This window comes from Pectinophora gossypiella, chromosome 11 (genome assembly GCF_024362695.1).
Source record: "Pectinophora gossypiella chromosome 11, ilPecGoss1.1, whole genome shotgun sequence".
Taxonomy (NCBI): domain Eukaryota; kingdom Metazoa; phylum Arthropoda; class Insecta; order Lepidoptera; family Gelechiidae; genus Pectinophora; species Pectinophora gossypiella.
In genome coordinates, this window is record NC_065414.1 from 14,536,997 (window position 1) to 14,556,785 (window position 19,789).

The 19,789-nt window shown below is 40.1% G+C and overlaps 1 protein-coding gene and 1 long non-coding RNA gene across 3 annotated transcripts in view; both read left to right on the top strand.

The window, feature by feature from the left end:
* The window catches only part of LOC126370843 (AP-3 complex subunit beta-2), a 33,089-nt gene extending 18,684 nt beyond the window's left edge, over nt 1-14,405 (top strand). For both annotated transcript variants that reach the window (XM_050015916.1, XM_050015917.1), the window contains exons 10-22: nt 2,949-3,057; nt 3,841-3,952; nt 4,837-5,083; nt 5,807-5,967; nt 6,621-6,715; nt 7,299-7,355; nt 7,792-7,918; nt 8,373-8,538; nt 9,600-9,799; nt 10,030-10,168; nt 10,925-11,034; nt 12,024-12,127; nt 14,153-14,405. In XM_050015916.1, coding sequence (XP_049871873.1) covers nt 2,949-3,057; nt 3,841-3,952; nt 4,837-5,083; nt 5,807-5,967; nt 6,621-6,715; nt 7,299-7,355; nt 7,792-7,918; nt 8,373-8,538; nt 9,600-9,799; nt 10,030-10,168; nt 10,925-11,034; nt 12,024-12,127; nt 14,153-14,309 — 1,784 coding nt within the window. In that variant the 3' untranslated portion in view covers nt 14,310-14,405. The remainder of the gene's footprint in view (nt 1-2,948; nt 3,058-3,840; nt 3,953-4,836; nt 5,084-5,806; nt 5,968-6,620; nt 6,716-7,298; nt 7,356-7,791; nt 7,919-8,372; nt 8,539-9,599; nt 9,800-10,029; nt 10,169-10,924; nt 11,035-12,023; nt 12,128-14,152) is intronic.
* A 4,444-nt stretch (nt 14,406-18,849) lies between these two features.
* LOC126370899 (uncharacterized) lies at nt 18,850-19,373 on the top strand. Its single transcript, XR_007566924.1, has 2 exons — nt 18,850-19,134; nt 19,214-19,373. It is a non-coding gene; the product is annotated as an uncharacterized LOC126370899 (long non-coding RNA).
* The last annotated feature ends 416 nt before the right edge of the window (nt 19,374-19,789 follow it).

Consider the following 19,789-nt stretch of genomic DNA (forward strand, 5'->3'; position numbering starts at 1 on the left):
TCTTCGGTTTTATTCGAATTAAAAGAACTGTATTTGTCATACATTTTTGGTGAAAATGTAAAGTGCCGGCCAATTAACAAAAATGGTATATATCCTTAGAACTTATCCGTCTGAGCATTTATTACTATGGCACCAAAGCTGTAGCGTCAATATTTTCGGTTTTATTCGAATTAAAAAAAAAACTTGTATTTTTCATACATTTTGGTGAAAATGTGAAGTGCCGGCCAAGAAACAATATTGGTATATCCCGTTAAAACTTATCCATTTGACCATTTATTATTATGGCACCAAACGTCTATGACCATTATTTTGGCTTTTATTGGACTTTACGTTTTAGTTTCTATGTGAAAAGTGCCGGTCAGCAAAAACACATGTCAAAACTATCGAGAAGACCTGTAAACATTGTTCACTATGACAATAAACGTGTATGACCATTAGTTTGGCTGTTGTTGGATTTTTAAAACCTCGATTTTTGATTTATTTTGTTATAAAATAAAGTATGACAGGCGCGTTATTTAAAGGATCGTCAGAATGTTTATTACTATGACATTAAACGTCTATGACCACTATTTTGAACTCAATTAGATTTCTCCAAAATCTGGAGTTTTCATAGATACCTACACTTTGGCGAAAAAAGTTTTATCTGGCGATAATGCAGGTAAAGGCGTAATATCGTGGTCGTTATTGGACACATTTTTATAAATCAAAAATAGGTTCTCGTTTGACCACTATCTCACCTGATGGTGATACACGCTTTAGAAGCTTATTTTTTTTTAATAAATGTGAGGTACTGTGCTATATCGGCCGAGTAGCACCAGGACATTGTGATCGGCATACATGCAAAGTATAACTGCCCGAACTCCTGTCTTCCCTAACAGCTTCTTCAGACGTCATGCCAAAATACGAGTTTCGTCACTAGATGGCAAGCTTATCTTTGGAGGGTGGTAACCATCTACGATCAAGATGAATCAATACCATAATTCAACCTAAACTTAGGCCGTAACGTTGAGTCGAATGCAAAAACTACAGCCAACGTCGTATCTAAAATCAGATAGTATTAATATAGAAGTTCACCTAACAACACACAAAACAATAACACAAAGTATTTATCTGACTAATAACTAGTCATTGGGAAAGCTCTGCTTGTTGTCATTGTTAAAATGTATATAAAAAAAGATTTTTTAAAAAGTCCAATAAACGCCAAAGTCTACATTTGGTAATATAGTAAAAAAATACCTTTCAAGTAATTTACCAAAAGATTTGACTTATTTTGTTTCGCTGGCTGACATTTTCCCATTTGAACCAAAACGGAAAGAGAGACGAATAAAAGTCATAATAATGGTCAAAAATGTTTCGCGCCAGATTATTAAATGTTCTAAAGGTCCTTTGTAATCCGCCGTACCGTAATTTTTGCCCAAGGCACTTTATTTTTAAACAAAATAAATAAGAAATCAAGATTTTTAAAATAAACTAAAAGCCAAACTAATGATTGTACACGTTTGGTGCTATAGAAAAAAATGTTAATAGGCATCTACTCGATACTCTCTAAATGGTATTTTTGCTGGTCGGCACTTTTCACATTTGAACTAAACCGTAAATTCCAATAAAAGTCAAAATAATGGTCATAGATGTTTGGTGTCATATTAAAAAATATTGAGGAGCAACTATTAGACAGATTCGACGTATTTTTTTTCGATTGCCGGCATTTTAACATATTAACCAAAACGGAAAGTCCAATAAAAGTCAAAATAATGGTCATAGAAGTTAGGCGCCATACTAATAAATGTTCTAACGGTCCTTTGTAATACGCCTGTATTTCTTTTTTTCCCAACGGACATAATATTTTTTTTTACAAAATGTATGAAAAATCGTGATTTTTAAAATCCAATTAAAGCCAAACTAATGGTTATACACGTTTGGTGTCATAGTAAAAAATGTTCAGAGCAATCTACTTGAAAGGTTCGACACATTTTTTTTCTCTGGCCGGCACTTTCAAATTTGGGCCGGCCAAAGTATGGAGAGCCGATGATCTCCTTTGTCACATTTTGATATTCACCCAAATCTGTCATTCGACGGTTCACGACTTCACAAAATATAACCTGACGAACATTCTGGTGACCCCGACGTGATTTGAACACGCAACCTTCTCGAAAAAGCCAAGCTCTCTGTCCATACACTCCACCATCTATCAGCGAACACATCACATTGTGGTGTTGCTATTTTTTATTTAGTTTCATATTTTTTGTCTTTTTATTGTGATTTGGGCCCGATTCCTGCATACACTTCCTAATTTTACTTTGAGCTGATACCGATGGGTATCTGATTCCACACCATGGTGTTGTACATGAGGACACAGTCACCACATAGACTCGCATGGTGTTGGAGGCTAGTGCACCCACAGACAGGAGGAGGAGGCTAGTGTCCCTCAATGATGTTTTATATTAGGGACCATGAGGAGCTCGGTGGCGCAGCGGTAATCGCGCTCGGTCTGCGATTGTTGAAGTTAAGCAACTTTCGCAAAGGCCGGTCATAGGATGGGTGACCACAAAAAAAAATGTTTTTATTTCAAGCTCCTCCGTCCTTCGGAAGGCACGTTAAGCCGTTGGTCCCAGCTGCATTAGCAGTCGTTAATAACCATCAATCCGCACTGGGCCCGCGTGGTGGTTTAAGGCCCGATCTCCCTATCCATCCATAGGGAAGGCCCGTGCCCCAGCAGTGAGGACGTTAATGGGCTGATGATGATGATGATTCGGGACCAAATATACAGTCTGATTTATTTCTGCATTTGCTAAACTTCAGACTTTACCATACTTATCATTTTCTTATCCGCCGAAAAGGAAAGGCGCGATTGAAGCAGCTTGTGTAGTATTTTTTTTTTACTTATTGTCGATTTGCCGCAGATGGCATTAACTAGTTGGCCGGAATGTGTAGTTGAGTTTGTTGTGCAGAGTGGGTGGTGTGCGAGGCCGTGGTGGTGGTGAAGCGTGTGGTGGGGGGAGGCTGCGGCCAGCCGCGGGCCGCCGTGGCGCGCGCCGCCAGCCTGCTGCGGCAGGACAGGTACCCGGCTATTATACTTCCCATTAGTTGTTACCAGCCTCTGTAGTCCAGTTGACCGTCGAGCTCACGATCCGGAGGTCCCGCGTTCGAATCCCGCGGCGGATGGAGACCTATCCCAAAAATCTCTGTGTGATCCCTAGTTTTTATAAGGACACTACTGATCACGTGGTTGTCCGCAAGTAAGATGATCCGTGCTTCGGAAGGCACGTGAAACCGTGGTCCCGGTTACTATTTGCTGATGTAAGAGGTCGTTACATAAGCCATATCAGGGGCCTTTGGCGGCTCAATAGCAACCCTGACCAGGGTTGATTAGGCCTCAGCAACCCTAGTATCGGGGTTATTATGGGGCTGCCCCTGTCATAAAGTGAATAGGCACTTACTATTCAAGCGTATTCTATTTTAGTCTTAGGTGGTCAGTCGTTAACTTATTTTAAAGTAACCTCTTTAAAAAAATCTAGCTAAACCTATAGTCCAATGGATTTTGACACTCAGGAAAAGTTTATTGATACTTGACTCTGTGTAATTGCGTATTATGCGTAAGTGTATGCATGGGTACATAATTTTACGTGCATGCGTAAGTATGTGGTTGCGTGCGTACTAAGTACGTGGTTGCGTGCGTAAGTACGTGACTACGCGCGTAAGTATATGGTTGCGTGCGTAAGTACGTGACTACGTGCGTAAGTACATGGTTGAGTGCGTAAGTACGTGGTTGCATGCGAAAGTACATGGTTGCGTGCGTTATTACGTGGTTGCGTGCGTGGTTGAGTAAGCGCTGTCTGGCAGGCTGGCGGCGGCGGCGCGCGCGGCGGCCGTGTGGCTGGTGGCGGAGCACGGGGCGGAGCACCCGCGCGCGGCCGCCATACTGGCGCACATGGCAAGGAGCTTTTCCGATCAGGTAACTAACTACTTTACATGTTTTGTCATGTTAAACACGGATGACTGATGGGCTAGCCCTTTCGGATACTAGTACATTATTACACGTTCGAATTGATATTCGCGCGTTTAATATTTTCATGTCACTGTGATCCTGTGGTACACCGGCTTGCTTGGCCTGCTCAGACCGGTTACGCAGGTTCGCAACCCGGTACTGGACTTGCACTATGCTTTATTTTATATGTCGAAATACGGGTGGGTAAAAGCGACAGCAGGAGGGTCCCTGTGTCACAGGTTGTCTAATCTTTATCCATTTTGGGCGTTCAGGGGTTCCTCGACCATCAAACACAAATGTTACTGAAAACAAACAACCTCCCTCCCTTCTTCTTTTCCAACTGCACTTTTTACTAAATTACGATTTTACTTTCTTTAAAAGCTTCCTTTTGTAAAGTTAAGAAAATTAACCGTCGCTCCAACTGTCAGATAAAGGTCGTGGTTGTCGTCTCGTCGCGGGCTGCGCCCGCCCGCGGGGAGACACCTTCGGGGCATTGCCCCCTTGGTGTGGGTGCGCTCGCCGCCCGCGAATACGGGCGGGGCACGGGGGCGGGCTACGGCGGGCGAGGTTCGCCCCTCCGTAAGCCCTCAACTGACAGATCGGGGGCCTTGTCCAGATTACTTTTTTCTGCGTTTTCGAGTCACAATTTGTGTAACAATCTTTATTTAACTTGAAAGAGTTTACATACTCAAAGTACAGTTACAATAATGTTGATAGCGCTAACTAATATCAAAAATAAACACGCCACTTGACGTTCAAATAAGTAATCAAATAAGAAACTAGATGTCGCTAGTGAATTTTCACATCAGCGCCACCAATTCGACTTATATATAAAAAAAATAACTTTTCAGGACGAACTAGTGAAACTGCAGCTGCTATCTCTGGCGGTGAAGCTATCTATCACCCAGCCGGACACGCTGCCCGTGTGTCGGTACATCCTCACCCTAGCTCGGTACGACGCCAGCTATGACGTCAGGGACCGCTCGCGCATGCTCCGCCGGTTCATCGAACCCAAAGAAGGCAGTCTATTAGCAGCCTGCGCTACTGAGATCTTCTGTCCTGATAAACCGAAGCCTACCATACAGAGCAGTTTTAAAGGTAACTTTATTTTCTACATCTATCACGTTGGCTTAACAGAAAGCTCGGTGAGGTGGGTACAATCACGAGCATTAATATGTACACACTTTGGTACCATATCACATTAACTTTTTTTGACAGATTGAACTGTAAGTCTCACTAAATGTCAAATAAGTTAATGTGACAGAGTCCTAAAGTGGGTACATTATATTGCTCATGACTGTATTTAGTCCATCTTTCGATGGATGTACCTCTAACTACCCCAATGAGAAGAAAAACTGCCTTTTTCTCTCGTCAGGTATTGCTACTGTTGAGTGTCCTTACATTTTGACAGTTCCTCCACATACTTTTTTGAGTAAACAAACATAATATTGTTTTTTGTTTCGGTTATATTTTTACAGTATAGCCCTTTGCGCAGCGTTTAACTGCAAAATCATAGTGTTATATTTATTCTCTAAAGATCGGAGAGAAACTTATTTTCAATCAAAACCGCCTTTTTCAACTGATGGTTATTCTTTTTCGTAACTCATCCTTCAGACGGGATACGCTCCACGTTGCTCCACAATGTTAGCTGGACAGTATGAAGCTCAGATTAATTGGGTAATTCACGACAGATTTTGCGGAAACCTTATTTCGCAATTGGTTTTTTTCTACCATGATCTGCATCGTGATAACGACAGTAGCCCCCCTTACGTGGGCGGGGCTAGAGAGGTACAGTGGTGCTGAACGTTGGACTCCCCCCAGAGCGGCAGCAGTACACGCTGGGCAGCCTGTCGCAGTACGTGTGCGGCGCGGCGCCGGGCTACCGGCCGCTGGCCGCGCCGCCCGCCCGCGCCTTGCACGCCGCCGCCCGCGCCGACCCCGCCGACCTCGCCGACCGCGCCGACCCCGCCGACGAGCCGCAGGTATCCTCCACTTACAATACCTGCAAAAACGAGATGCAGTTCATTTTAAGTCCTGTCAAATTAAGTTAAATAAGTCGGCGGTTGCTCGGATCGACGGGTACTAACAATATTTAGCTATTATTTTGTTCATTGCACATCCGACGTCATAGAATAAGGAATAATACTACAGAATTCCATTTGCTTCGATCCTGACACACTTCTCTTGCTTCCTCTACATTCATCAAACACACATCATGATCATCCATTAATGGCTCCGATTCCTGCAGACACCGCCTAATTTAATTTTAAGTTATATCCGTCATTTTCTTATCTGTCGAAAAGGAAAGGGACGGATGATTGTCAACAAGTTACTTTTAAAACGAATGAATAACCCGGGGGAATAAAATAGGCATCTCACTGGCATGTAATCCGTTTGACGCGCTGTCTACTTAACTCTGTCGCGTTATTGGCCGATGTAAAATTTTTAGACGGTTGTTTTAGATTTCTGCTTAAAATTGACGTGTGTTCCATAAATTTTATGCCTGTCGATTACCCGTCCCTTTCTTTTTCAACGGATAAGAAAATGACAGGTATAACTTAAAATAAAATTAGATGGCGTCTGCAGGAATTAGCACAAATATTCTACTTAATATGCCGTTTTGCGTTCTTCCCAGAAAAACAAGAGTTTCTACTCCGAGCCGGAGAGCAGCGGCTCGGGATCTGACGGTTCGTCATCTGGAAGCAGTAGTTCCGAGGAGTCTTCTGACGAGTAAGTATTTACTAAAGTAGCACTTAATCCCGTGAGCCATGTCAGGGGCCTTTGGCGGCTCAATCATAATCCTGACATCAGGGTTAATGAGGCTGGTACTCCATCTAACAACCCACACGATAGGAAGAAGAGACTTAAACCCGTAAAAGTAAGATGATCCGTGCTTCAGAAGGTCGTTAGGCCGTTGGTCCTGGTTACTACTTACTGATGTAAGTAAGTAGTCTTTACATGAGCCACGTCAGGGGCGTTTGGCGACTCAATAATAACCCTGACACCAGGGTTGATGAGGTTGGTAATTCACCTCACAACCCACACGATAGAAGAAGACTTAAACCCGTTTTCGTACGAAATATATCGTACATAAAAACGCTGATCGATGACGACCAAATAACTTTTTTGCGCGCAAAATTTTCGTCATCTTCATTAATTTAAGAGACGCGCTTGTCGGTGTAGCGTTTTCCATGCTACTTTTTTAGGGAAAAATAGGGCAGTGGTTTCCATTTTGCCTTCCACCCACAATTTTTTTTGTTTTCCGTGCTAAACTTTAAAGTGTGATAAATAAATAATTCTTTACTTTTTTTAGACAAGAAAGCGCCAACGAGAAAAAGCCAGATAAGCCTAAAGAAACAAACAACCACAGGTAATAAAATAGTTATGTTGCCATAGCTAAAAACACTCTGTCTGACCTGGATAGGGACCGCGAATAAAGATCTCCAGATCCCAAAAGGCTAAAAAGCCTTGTAATTTGTCTAAACTAATGATATAATAATATTTGGCGGTTGCAAAGAACCTTTGGCTTCGTGTAAAACTTCAGCCCATATTGACCGAAGTCCTGTTATGTAAAGCGAAACTTTAAGAACACTGTGTGTGTGTGAGTGTGTGTGTGTGTGTGTGTGTGTGTGTGTGTGTGTGTGTGTGTGTTGAAACTTTTAAACGCAGACACACACACACACACACAGACACACACACAGACACACACACAGACACGCACACACTACACACGCACGCACACAGACACACACACACTTATTTTGATATTCACTCCAATAAAAATAAAAGGTCTTCTTTCTATTCAGGTCCGGTTCAGGGTCGGGCTCGTCTGACAGCGAGTCGGACAGCGACTCGTCGTCCGCCTCCGACGACTCCAGTTCGTCAGAGTCCAGCCCCGATGACACACCAAATAAATCTGCACACAAGAAAATGGTTTCTCCTTTTCTTTCAATTTTTTTTATAATTTATTTATTTTCAGGTTACATAATGGTTCATTCTCATCTCCCAAGCGTCATTCCGTTTTACGCGGAGTCCGGTTATCTAACCTGAAGATTTGACAGGTCCGTTTTTTTACAGAACCGAATGCCTGTCTGACCTTTCAACCCGCAAAGGGAAAACCAGCCCAATATAGGTATACCTCCGAAATGCATTTCTCGGGAATGTGGGTTTCCTCACTATGTTCTCCTTCACCGGTGAGCACGTGATGATCATTTATGATCCAAACATGAATTCGTAAACCAATTCGTAAATAACACAACGAACATAAACATATAGTTATATTCATTGACGGTTATTGTTTACTTCTTACTTAATAAGTACAAGTTGAAAAGGCTAACTGCTCTAGGCATTGTAATGATACTTAGCTCATGATATTTTCCTTCCGCAGAGCGTGTCCCCCGCGATGGCGGAGGCCCAGCGCGTAGAGAAATCCAACTTGGAGCTGCTACTGGAGCTGGACGCGGCGGCCGGAGCCCTGCCCACGTTGACGCCCACCGCCGGGGGGCTGCTGTCGCCGCCGACCACTGGTCACCCTGCTGTGGCTAATGGGGATGGTACGCCTGCTTCCATTCTAAAATTGGCTACTTGACTGCTTTCGGATAAGTATTTTAAAAATTACAGACGCTTATACTTCTTAAAATATTTTACTTACTCGAAAATGCTTTATATAATAAGAAAAAAACGTATTTTTCTTCAATTATTTTATATTTCGTGCGAAAACGATTGGTCACGTGACATTTAGCCCAGTGACGTCACATTTCAACAAACAAAGAAACTGCCAAACTGTATAACTTGACCCCTGACAGATAGATTTTGTTTATGGCCTTCAAGAAATCACATGAAAAAAAAATATATATTCAAATTCAATTCAAATTCAAAAATATCTTTATTCAGTAGGTAACATAGTTACACTTTGAATCGTCAATTTTACATAACGAACGTCTCATCCGCCTAAAACTACTGCAGCTTCTCACAACCTGTATAGCCGGGCTATATTTGACTAGGCTGTATGGCTATGTTCCTTTATATGCCCCTTCAGGGAGTAAAAGCCACAAAAATATATCTATGATCCAACCGCAAAGGAAATGTACTGAAGACTAGGCAGCATGGTCTTATGATCTTAGCCTGACCCACAAATGGGCAAAAGAAAAAAAAATATATCTATGATCCAAACATGAATTCAATGAATTGGCTTTTTGGCGGGAAGGTCAACGACATGGTTGCTTTCTTCATTGAACAATATAAATAATTAATACGAAGTGGTGTTTTGTTGTTAATGATCTCATTAAGTTAGTCGGAAAACATTCGCGACAGTGTTATTATATCTAAATATTCAATAATCAGTGTATCTATTTTCGCTTCGTGCCAACAAGCCGCTTCATAACTCGAAAGTTTATGCGGACTTTTGAGTTAATTCGCTTGGGGTTCGGAGTAGGAGTCTGCTTCGAGGGTGGGGGCTTAGGTTCCATCATTCATCATCATCACCTTTCATCATTTCATTAATCATCAAGAAAAAAAATACGTAAGACATGGCTGTATGGGCATAGTTCCCTTTGCCCTTCGGGGAAAACAAAAAAAAAAGGTGCGCGTAAGAATGCCGTGTGTGGGTGTCCAGCGGACGAGATCACCCCGGTGGGCCCGTCGGCGGCCCCGGGCGCGGCGCCGCTGCTGGGCCGCGTGGCGGGCGCCGGGCTGGCCGCCGCGCGCCGCTGGCCGCGGGCGCCGCACCTGCTGTCGCACAGGATGTGCGCCGTGGAGCTGGTGTTCACCAACCACTCCAGCCAGGACGTCAGCGGCGTCAGGGTCAACAAGAAGGTACGTACAATCAAAGAGCAAAAGTGCAGTTTTGTAAGGGATTTGGTCACAGTAGATCTTACTACGTCGCAGTGGCCATTCGGGCTGCATCAGTTCGAGCCCTATCGATCTCAAATAATAATAATAACTGCCCGCGCGTGTACGATGATGGTAATGTGTAGTGTCTGTGTAAAACGAGGTTGTTTGAAGTGATCGAAGTGTGGAGTAACTTTGAAAGTTATATGTTCTAGACGCTGACGGGCTCGCGTTCCATCCACGAGTTCCCCCCGCTGCCCACACTGGCGCCCGGCGCCTCCGCCGCAGCTATGCTCGGAGTCGACTTCGCCGACTCCATACAGCCCATCGAGTTCACCGTCATCAGCTCGCTTGGTACGACAAACAAGAAAAGAATAGCACGCGGCGTATTTTAAACGTGCAGATTACTCGCGTATACGCGATTCAAACGCGATTCGATCGCATCCTTGTACTTTCATACACAGTGAATGTGTTAAGTTATACCTGTCAATTTCTTATCCGCCGAAAAAGAAAGGGACGGGCAATCGACAGGCTTAAAATTTATGGGACCATGTTATATGTGTTTATGTAACCATGGAAGCCGTTGCATTAACATGTATGCCATGTCGCACTAACTTTATTGACACATTCAACTGTGAGTCACAGTAAATGTCAAATGTGTTAGTGCGACAGGGTCCTAAAGCGGGGAGTTCTTCTTCTATGTGTATGTGTGGGTTGTGAGGTGGATTACCAACCCCATAAACCCTGGTGTCAGTGTTATTATTGAGTCGCCATAGGCCCCTGACATGACTCTTGTAACGACTACGTACTTACAACAGTAAGTAATAACCGGGACCAACGGCTTAGCGTGCCTTCCGAAGGATCATCTTACTTTTGGACAATCAGGTGATCAGCCTGTAATGCCTGTAATGTGGAGGGGAGTTTTTTTTTTATTTTTCTTTATATAGTTGATATTGTTCATGACTGTACGGTCACGAGCATTAATATGTATACACTTTGGTACCATGTCACATTAACTTTTTTGACAAATTGAACTGTAAGTCTCACTAAATGTCAAATATGTTAGTGCGACAGAGTCCTAATATGGGTACATTATATTATACTGTACAGGCGAAGTGCCAGTATCGATAACGCCGCCCGTGGGTGAGTTGATGCGCGCGGTCACCATGTCTGAAACTCGCTGGGACCAGGAGCAGAAGAGGCTACGAGGAATGACGGAGGTAATTATAAATGTTTGCACACCATTTTTATTGTTGTTATGTTCGGCCTAAAAAAGCATCTTCGGTAAAACTTTCTTAAGTTCTTAGCAAACGCCGAAATCGAACCACCTGGTAGTTTGTGATAATGTAATGAAATGTCAGTCGTGCGGGTACTCGCCGAGGCAACACTTTCTTAAGGTCTTTTCTTCTTTTTTTTTTCAGTTTCTTTAATCATTCTTTTTTCAATAAATCACAAACAGTTAAAATTTCTCCACACAACATTAGTTGTTGATACATGGCGAGAACGTCTGTTCTGAATTACTCAAAAGCAACTACCAACCGTGTATTTCGCACCAAAAGGTCGTTCCCTATAGACCAGTGAAAATGGTTCGCATGCGTGCTAAATGGCATGCGTTACGGAAATCTCTCGCATCCCGAATGCGGGCTATATCGACCAGAAATCAGAATCAGAAACCTAGCATCGAGACAAACCATTCCTGGTTTAGCGATGCTATGCGTCAAAACTGTATACTCAAAGTTTATCAAATAAACAATCATGGATAAACTTGTTGAAGGTCAATGTAACATTTTTGAATTTACGTCATTTCGCAAGGTGTTATGGCTGAGGAGAAGAAATGACAAGAAACTGCAACAGCAACACATCTTTTAAATCAATGAGGGTACATTACAAGTTATTTAATAACTAGAGGAACACATTCAATACCAGACATTTTTATCATTTAGGTAATCATTAATCTTATAATAAGCTTTTTTACAAAAAGTAATCTTCACGTGAGCTTTAAATTTATTTTCTGACAAATTTAAAATATTATCTGGTATTTTGGTATTTTAAAATATTATCTGACCAGTGAATATAGTTCCACGAATGCGGGTCCTATGGCATGCGTTTTGGAAATCTCCCGCACCCCGAATGCGGGCCCTATCGACCAATGAAATTGAGCCATAATGCATGCTAATTCCAATAAATAAGAAAAATGTTTTGTTTTCAGTGTGACAAGAAGGCGGTAAAGTTAGAAGACGAAGAAACGATATGTAGAATAGTGTTTGACACTGCCAATGTTGCCGCTATCACATCTACTGGAGAGTTCCTCAGGTAACACACTTGGAGCGAGTAGGCTAGGTTCCTACTAGTCAAATCAATTACTTTTTGCTAAACGTCAAAACACGAAGTTACTAGGTATGGAATTTGTATGAAAAAGCACACTGTGACGTCATAGAAAAACGTGGTAAAATGTCGCAATTATTATTACGTTTTTACATACTTACATAAACTCACGCCTATTTCCCACCGGGGTAAGCAGAGACTATAGAATTCCATTTGCTTCGATCCTGACACACTTCTCTAGCTTCCTCCACATTTATCAATCCCTTCATACACGCACGCCGGTTCAGAGTAGATCGTTACTTAACCTTTTCTAAGGACATCTACAATTTGGTCAATGTAAATCCTTCTAGGTCTTCCTCTGCCAGCCCTACCATCAACTTTACTAGGTTCAAGATAAATTATTAAATTCTGATTACTAAATAAAGACACATCTAAAACTAACGAAAAACGTTTTCTTTTTTAAATTTTACTCATTTTTGAATTTTAAACAAGAAAAATTTAATAATAAGTCCGACAATTTATCACGTTTTTCTATGACGTCACAATGTGCTTTTTCAAACAAATTCTATAGTAATTTCGTGTTTTGACGTTTAGTAAAAAGTAACTGATTTGACTAGTTGGAAACTAGCCTATTCTATTATCCTTAACATTTTATTACGTTTTTCTTGATTAAAATTCATAAAACAGTTTTGCACCTGTCTGTATCAATCAAAATTTCATAATTTATTTTCGACCTAGGATACTACCTAATAAGAAATGGAACGTTTTTGAGGTTTGTTCAAATACGGGTGTTAGTGCTCAAACTGGATGACAGCGGCACCGCGCGGCCACAGTGGCGCGGGGAGCGGCGCGGCGGCCGCTGGTCCGTTCTCGATGCCAGCGGGCAGATCGCGCGGTGTTGCGGCGGTATAGGGTTGTTTCAAATGAACGTGATGTCGAAACGGCGACAACGCATTTACGATTGTAGTTCTTTTGTTTCGTACGATTTATTATGGTCAAAAGAAGATCTGAATCCCTATAATGAACAAAGGAAACAAAAAGGAGAGTTTCAAACGCAGAGACACCGCTCGACTAGAGCGCACCGCTCGTACCCCTCTCGCCGCGCCGCTGCCATCGAGAACACTTCAATATAAATCTTAGCATTTGAACGCGCCGCTCCCCGCACCGCCGACGCCGCTGGCATCCAGTATGAGGCCTTAGTGCAAACTGACAGAGGGATTGTATCCTTAATATTGTAATTTAGAACGAGTATTGCGAATGGTTGCGAGATTGACGACTTGTAAACAAAATTACTTAAGGTAAAAATCTTAAACAGGCATATAAATAAAAATTGAGCATACTAAATAAGTCATTTTATTACATAAGGCTATTTTTATGAAAAACATAAATTAATGTCATGACTCACGCCTAATTCCCACCGGGGTAAGCAGAGACTATAGAATTCCATTTGCTTTGCATAACTATTCACAGAAATTCTTACTCAATGTCATTATTATAAACTTAGCTTCGAATACTGACAAATAATTTATAATAATAAGACACAATTTTTATTTATACATTCTAAAAAAAAATATTTTGTTTTAAATGTTCAATTTCTTATTTATACAGCCTATATTAGACATATTAGGCACACGACTACGGTCAATCGGAGGGGGTATGAAGCATACTCTACCTGTCATTTTCTTACCCGCCGAGAAGGAAAGGGACGGATGATTGACAGTTGTGAATTTTATAATGAATCATAATGAAATAGTAAACCGACGAAATCAAATAGGCATCTCGCTGGTATGCAACCCGTTTGACGTGTGCTGTCAACTTAATTCTAAATTTCTGCCTAAAATTGATGTGTGTTCTATAAATTTTATGCCTGTCGATTACCCGTCCCTTTCCTTTTCAGCGGATATGAAAATGACAGGTATAACTTAAAATAAAATTGTATGGTGTATACAGGAATCAGCACCAATACTACATTAAAAATAAACGAATTTTAATATAATTATTTTTAATTTACAGATTTGCGGGTAGAATGTTGTCATCACAAGATTTGGTGTTACTATCAGTGAAAATTGAAGACGAATCTACTAAAGTGGTAGCGAACTGTTCAAATATGGCTATCGCGTCATTACTTGCGAACGAAGTTGCGCAGGCATTTGCTAAAGCGTCAAATTAATTAAAATAATTCCCATAAAATAAATTCCATTACATTTAGATACAGAAAAATACAGTAGCGAGGAAATGATTGTATATTAAAGTTGAATACGTTTTATTTATAAATTTTATTTTATGTATTCTGGGGAGTTAAATAGGTCACATTAGAAGCAATTCATCTAAAAAGCATTGCTATTGGACATGTGTTGACATTGCGCACTTACAATATATACGCGAATGTCAAATTGCAATATTGCTTTTTAGATGAATTGAGTTTACATTAAGGGAACATCCCACATCACTGGTGCTGTACGTGTCCTCACCTCCCCCAAAAAGTGGCAGAAAAATTGTAGTGTAAAGCTAGCATAAAGGCAACTCCCGTATATAGAGATATCATTGAGTATGCCATAATGATATATTGTTGCTCTTTCTTTTACTTATATGAACAATAATAATACTAAGCATAGAAGGGGCATTTTACCCCGCCCCGATACGAGCTTGGATTTATCCGTAGGTTCTCCTAAATAAATACACACATGTAGGAGAGCCTACGGATAAATCCAAGCTCGTATCGGGGTGGGGTAGGTTCTCCTAATTTGATGCAAATAAAGTATATAGTATTTATGGTTTTCTCTGACCATAGACTAATTTAATTTGTACCTTTTTTAAAAAAATAAGATAGAAATAAAATGTTATTAAAAACTTCAATTACAAATGATAGTCAATAATTAATTACAAATATAATTCTGTACCGTCGGTGAAAAGTAATACAAGTCCAAAATTCAAGTTTTGAGAAAATCGAGTTTAAAGTTAAAAACATTCTAGCTCGCGACTTATAAGGAGTAATGGAACAGAAGTTAGATGTGTCGATAGGTGATGATGGAAGGTTTATTTTCTAATATTTAGTTATATTTAGAACCTAAACAGAAATGATAGAGGATCAAAATAAATTACATGTATCAGTTGACACCAACTTTTATATTGTGTAAATTGATACAAGTCTACTTATACCCTTTTACACACATAACTATACAAAAGTAACCGTTGATATATCATATTTCAATTAATAATTTTACAGTCTTATTCTACAAAAAACAAAATGTCTTGGAAGAAAGTTTATTTCATAAAGTTGTAGAAAGGCAAAATTCTATTTATTTTCTTTAAAAAGTAAAGAAACGTAACTTATATCAATTGACACAAACGATAAACTATAACGAATTTGTGTCAAGTGGTTTAAAATGACTTATTTTTTCGGTTTTATTGTGTAAAATGATACATGTTTTTACGAATTTCTAGTAATAAATACATATAAAGATGGTACACGTATTTATAGTGTAAGGTGGCGATAATAAGATATTTTTGTTTTGATTTTACTCTTAAAACTCATAAATAACCGGTCAAAACCACCACTGCTGCCCGCTTCAAAACCACTTTTGGTTCATTTTTGCAGTCAAAATCTTACAAATTCAATTATGATAATATTTCCACCCCTAACAAATGAAGGTAAGAGGAATCATATTAAGACTGGTCATTAGGAATGTTTCGGGCTAGCCTGGCAGTATGGCCTGGAGATAAAGGTGATGTACCTACGTACTTTTAGACCAAAATCACATAAACCGGTAAGTGTTACTTCTTTCCTGCTGAAACTATTTAAAAGATCACAGCTCATTCCCCTAAAGTAAAGTAAAATTCAATATTTCGAATTATCAAAATTCACGGTCTAATGGTAGCCCGCAACATTGACAGAACTATAAACGGAGTCGAATCAATGTTGACGATAATAATAGGTAGTGAAAATGAAGATCATTGGTTCACTTACAAACCTATAGGTTACACAGGGCTATCCTCAGGGTAGGTCTTGTCACCTTTACCATGGTCTGTTATGATTAAGCTAAATGAGCTCGTTTCCGCAAAACTCTACACGTAAGCACCCCCCACGTGTGCTTACGTGTAGACTTTCCGCGTATCCTCGCGTATGGACCACTATTGTGAAGTGAGCAAACTTCCCACTATATCATCATCATCCTCCTGCCCTTATCTCACTCTAGGTGGGGTCGGCACAACATGACATGTATGGGCAAATGTCCCATCTTCTTCTTCTATCGTGTGGATTGTGAGGTGAATTAACAACCCCATCAAGCCTGGTGTCAGGATTATAACTGAGCCGCCATAGGCCCCTGACTTGACTCAATGAATACTCGAATGTCCCATATGTAATGTTATTTTAATGGGCTCAGTTTTCCGCATAAACGCAAGTGGTCAATTATGCGTGCTTTTATTGACTATGTAAGCCAACTAACTCCTTTAAGAAGCTCAAATACCTCCTGGGATTTTTACAATATTTGTGACCTGGTTTAATTAAGGAGTTGTGCCCGTGGTGTTGCCAATTATTTATTCTAATCTAATCTATCCTACAAGATCCCACTACTGGGCAAAGGCTTCCCCTTCCTCTTTCTATTTTTCACTGTCCTGTGCGTAATTATCTCTTATGTAATCAAAATACAGAAAAAAAAATTACCGGTGGTGCTCAAGAGTTCAGAGTAGTTATTCCCTTTATAAAAATGAGGAAACTCGACAAATTTACACCATTCAACGTATTTGAGAAACTGGTAATCTTCTCTTGAAAAGATGTGGCAGATCCCAAACCCAAAAGTACGTACGATTATCTACGTCTGTGTAGGTTCAAAAATACCACTACCGGTGCTTGCATCAAAGATCTAACCAGCGTGTATTGAATGGCTTGCATATTAATTGGACCTCGATAATATTTGGAGCCATTATTTCACGTCTACAACCTCTTTAGCAATGAAGGCAGCGTTCAATCTGCCACCGCTTAACCTGCATGTAATCAAGAAAACTATGTAAAACAGCTATGCTTCGAGCTAAGGGATGGAGACTAACGACAGTTATGACAAATCTCAAATACCTCTTGACTAACCCTGCCATGGTGATAACGACGCCATGATCAGGACCCACAAGTTATTGAGATACTGTAATTAAGTACTACAAGGTGGCTATAGCAGAAAGAGAAAAAACACGGTTTGGTCTGAAGTACTAACTTAACCTATACCTAAAATGTCTTCCCATAGACAGGTTTATGCGGAGGTCACCTTAGGATACACACTGGAAGCGCATGGAATCGAACTTGTATGTATCGTTATACACGACACGTTATTGATATCCAAGATCGTATTTTCTGAAATATTTTGATATATATTAATATATATTACTTTTCACAAAAAAATAAATGTGGTGTTTGATGTTACAACTAAAATTATATCATTAAACACGGACCGTGAGAATTCAAGGATTGCGTGTATTTTAATATATGTTGAGTTGCATTTACTTACACCAAAATATTTAATAAAAATCTTCATTTCACTTTGATGCAAGTTAAGATGAATTATGTTACACGTGTTATATCAGCATGAATCCTTCACAAACAGTACTTATATCACTGAACACAAAAATTATCTCCGTATTTATAATAGCTACAGTTACGAGAATTAGACAGAAAGAAAGAGAATTTTTTGAACATGAAGTGTGTGCTAATAACTCAAAAGTGATACAACTCGAGTTGTATTACTTTTCACCGACGGTACAGAATTATCGAAATAATATTATATAAGACTGCTTTAGATGAGATTCTCTATTACTATACAATATTAAGACCTTCTTAATCATGAAACTAAATATACAAATATGCACTGTCTACTGATTTTTTAATGGTATTTGCTGTACCTAGAACCTTTTAGTATAGCAGTACATAATAACAACATAGCATCACGTCTGTAAACCTGAAGGAGTAAGCAGAGGAAACTTATACATAATATATACACCTACTCCCCGCCAACTATGTATAAAGTCCCATGTCATAGGGTTAGCCTATTGCCATTCAATCAATACTTTATTTCATCCATGGTATAAGAAGACCAGGTATGCTCACTCCTATGTCAAGCCGCCATTGGCCCCCCCTTGCCCCTTGATGACGTAAGTGTTACCATTAAATTGGTATCTCCAACATTCCAAGGACGCGAATTTTACCTGACTAATGTCATAAAATCATAAACTGCCTATATACGTCCCACTGCTGGGCACAGAGGGGTATGGAGCATACTCCACCACGCTGCTCCACTGCGGGTTGGTGGAGGTGTTTTTTACGGCTAATAGCCGGGACCAACGGCTTAACGTGCCCTCCGAAGCACCGAATCATTTTACTTTTGCGGACAATCAGGTGATTCAAGTCTTAAAAGTCCTTACCAAACAAAGGACAGTCTCACAAAGTGATTTCGACAATGTCCCCATCGGGAATCGAACCCGGACCTCCAGATCGTGAGCCTAACGCTGTAAAATCATTAAAACTGTACGTAAATCTTTTATTAAAAGTACAAAATTTCCTTGCAAAGTAATTTAAAAACATTGGACGTGGGTAATTTATTTTTTACGAAATGGCAACGCAGGGTTGGGTGACGTTGGCTGGGCTAACCTTGAAAATGCAACTCAGTTTTGAGCATACCTGGTGTCACCAATACCATGATTTCACCAATATCATACAGGGTGTTATAGGTCTACCAGCATCTGATGGCATAAAAAAAGTAAAAAAAATATTGATTTTCCTATGGTAATATTAAACTGTCTCCTGTCATGTCGAAGTACATGTTTTGTCAACAATACTGAGATTTTCCAAAGATTCCTTGAAACTATTCTGAATTTCATAAGAATATCGAAAAAAACCACTTCGATCACAAGCAAGAAAGATTGTTTACATTGTTTATTGTAAAATTAGTGAAGAAGCAGTTGGAGATCAACCGCAATCTTCGATTTTAAATCGCGTCCAAAGTTGACCGGTAAGTAGGACTAACTAGTCTTAATACTTGAATATATTTTTCCTATATTATTAGTTACTAACCTGTGACCTGTTTATAGGAGTTCCTAGCACTACCATACGACGAATAATTGCTGAAGGTAGACCGAATGGAAGTGTATTTAGTGCACCCGGTAAAAAGAAGAGAGGTGGAAAGAAAACAAATAACCAGGAGAGTTTTGATTTGGAAATAGCATAATATAAGTGATCTTTTCATAAATATTTTGTTTTTTTTTATATAGCTAGATTTTGCCCGCAGCTTCGCTAGCGACATCTATCGCTTCAAGCAACTGTTGGAATCTAGAGGTTTTTCAGAAATCCCGCAATTATTTTCCCGGGATAAAAAATAGCGTATGTTCCATTCCATTTATCTCCATACAAAATCTCAAGTCGATCCGTTGCTTAGTTTTGACGTGATGAGTGGATAAACAGACAAACTCACATTCAGGCGTTAGCGTTCACAAGACGACCGGGCGGACAATACTGGACACGACAGGGCAAAAAATAGAACGAAAGCAATACTGTATTGCATACAATAAGTACTTTATATAATGTCCATATTGTCCGTCAATAGGTAAAAAATAAAAAGTATCAAGACGTTTTCATCCAATTACCCGAGTGTTGCTTACTATAGAAAT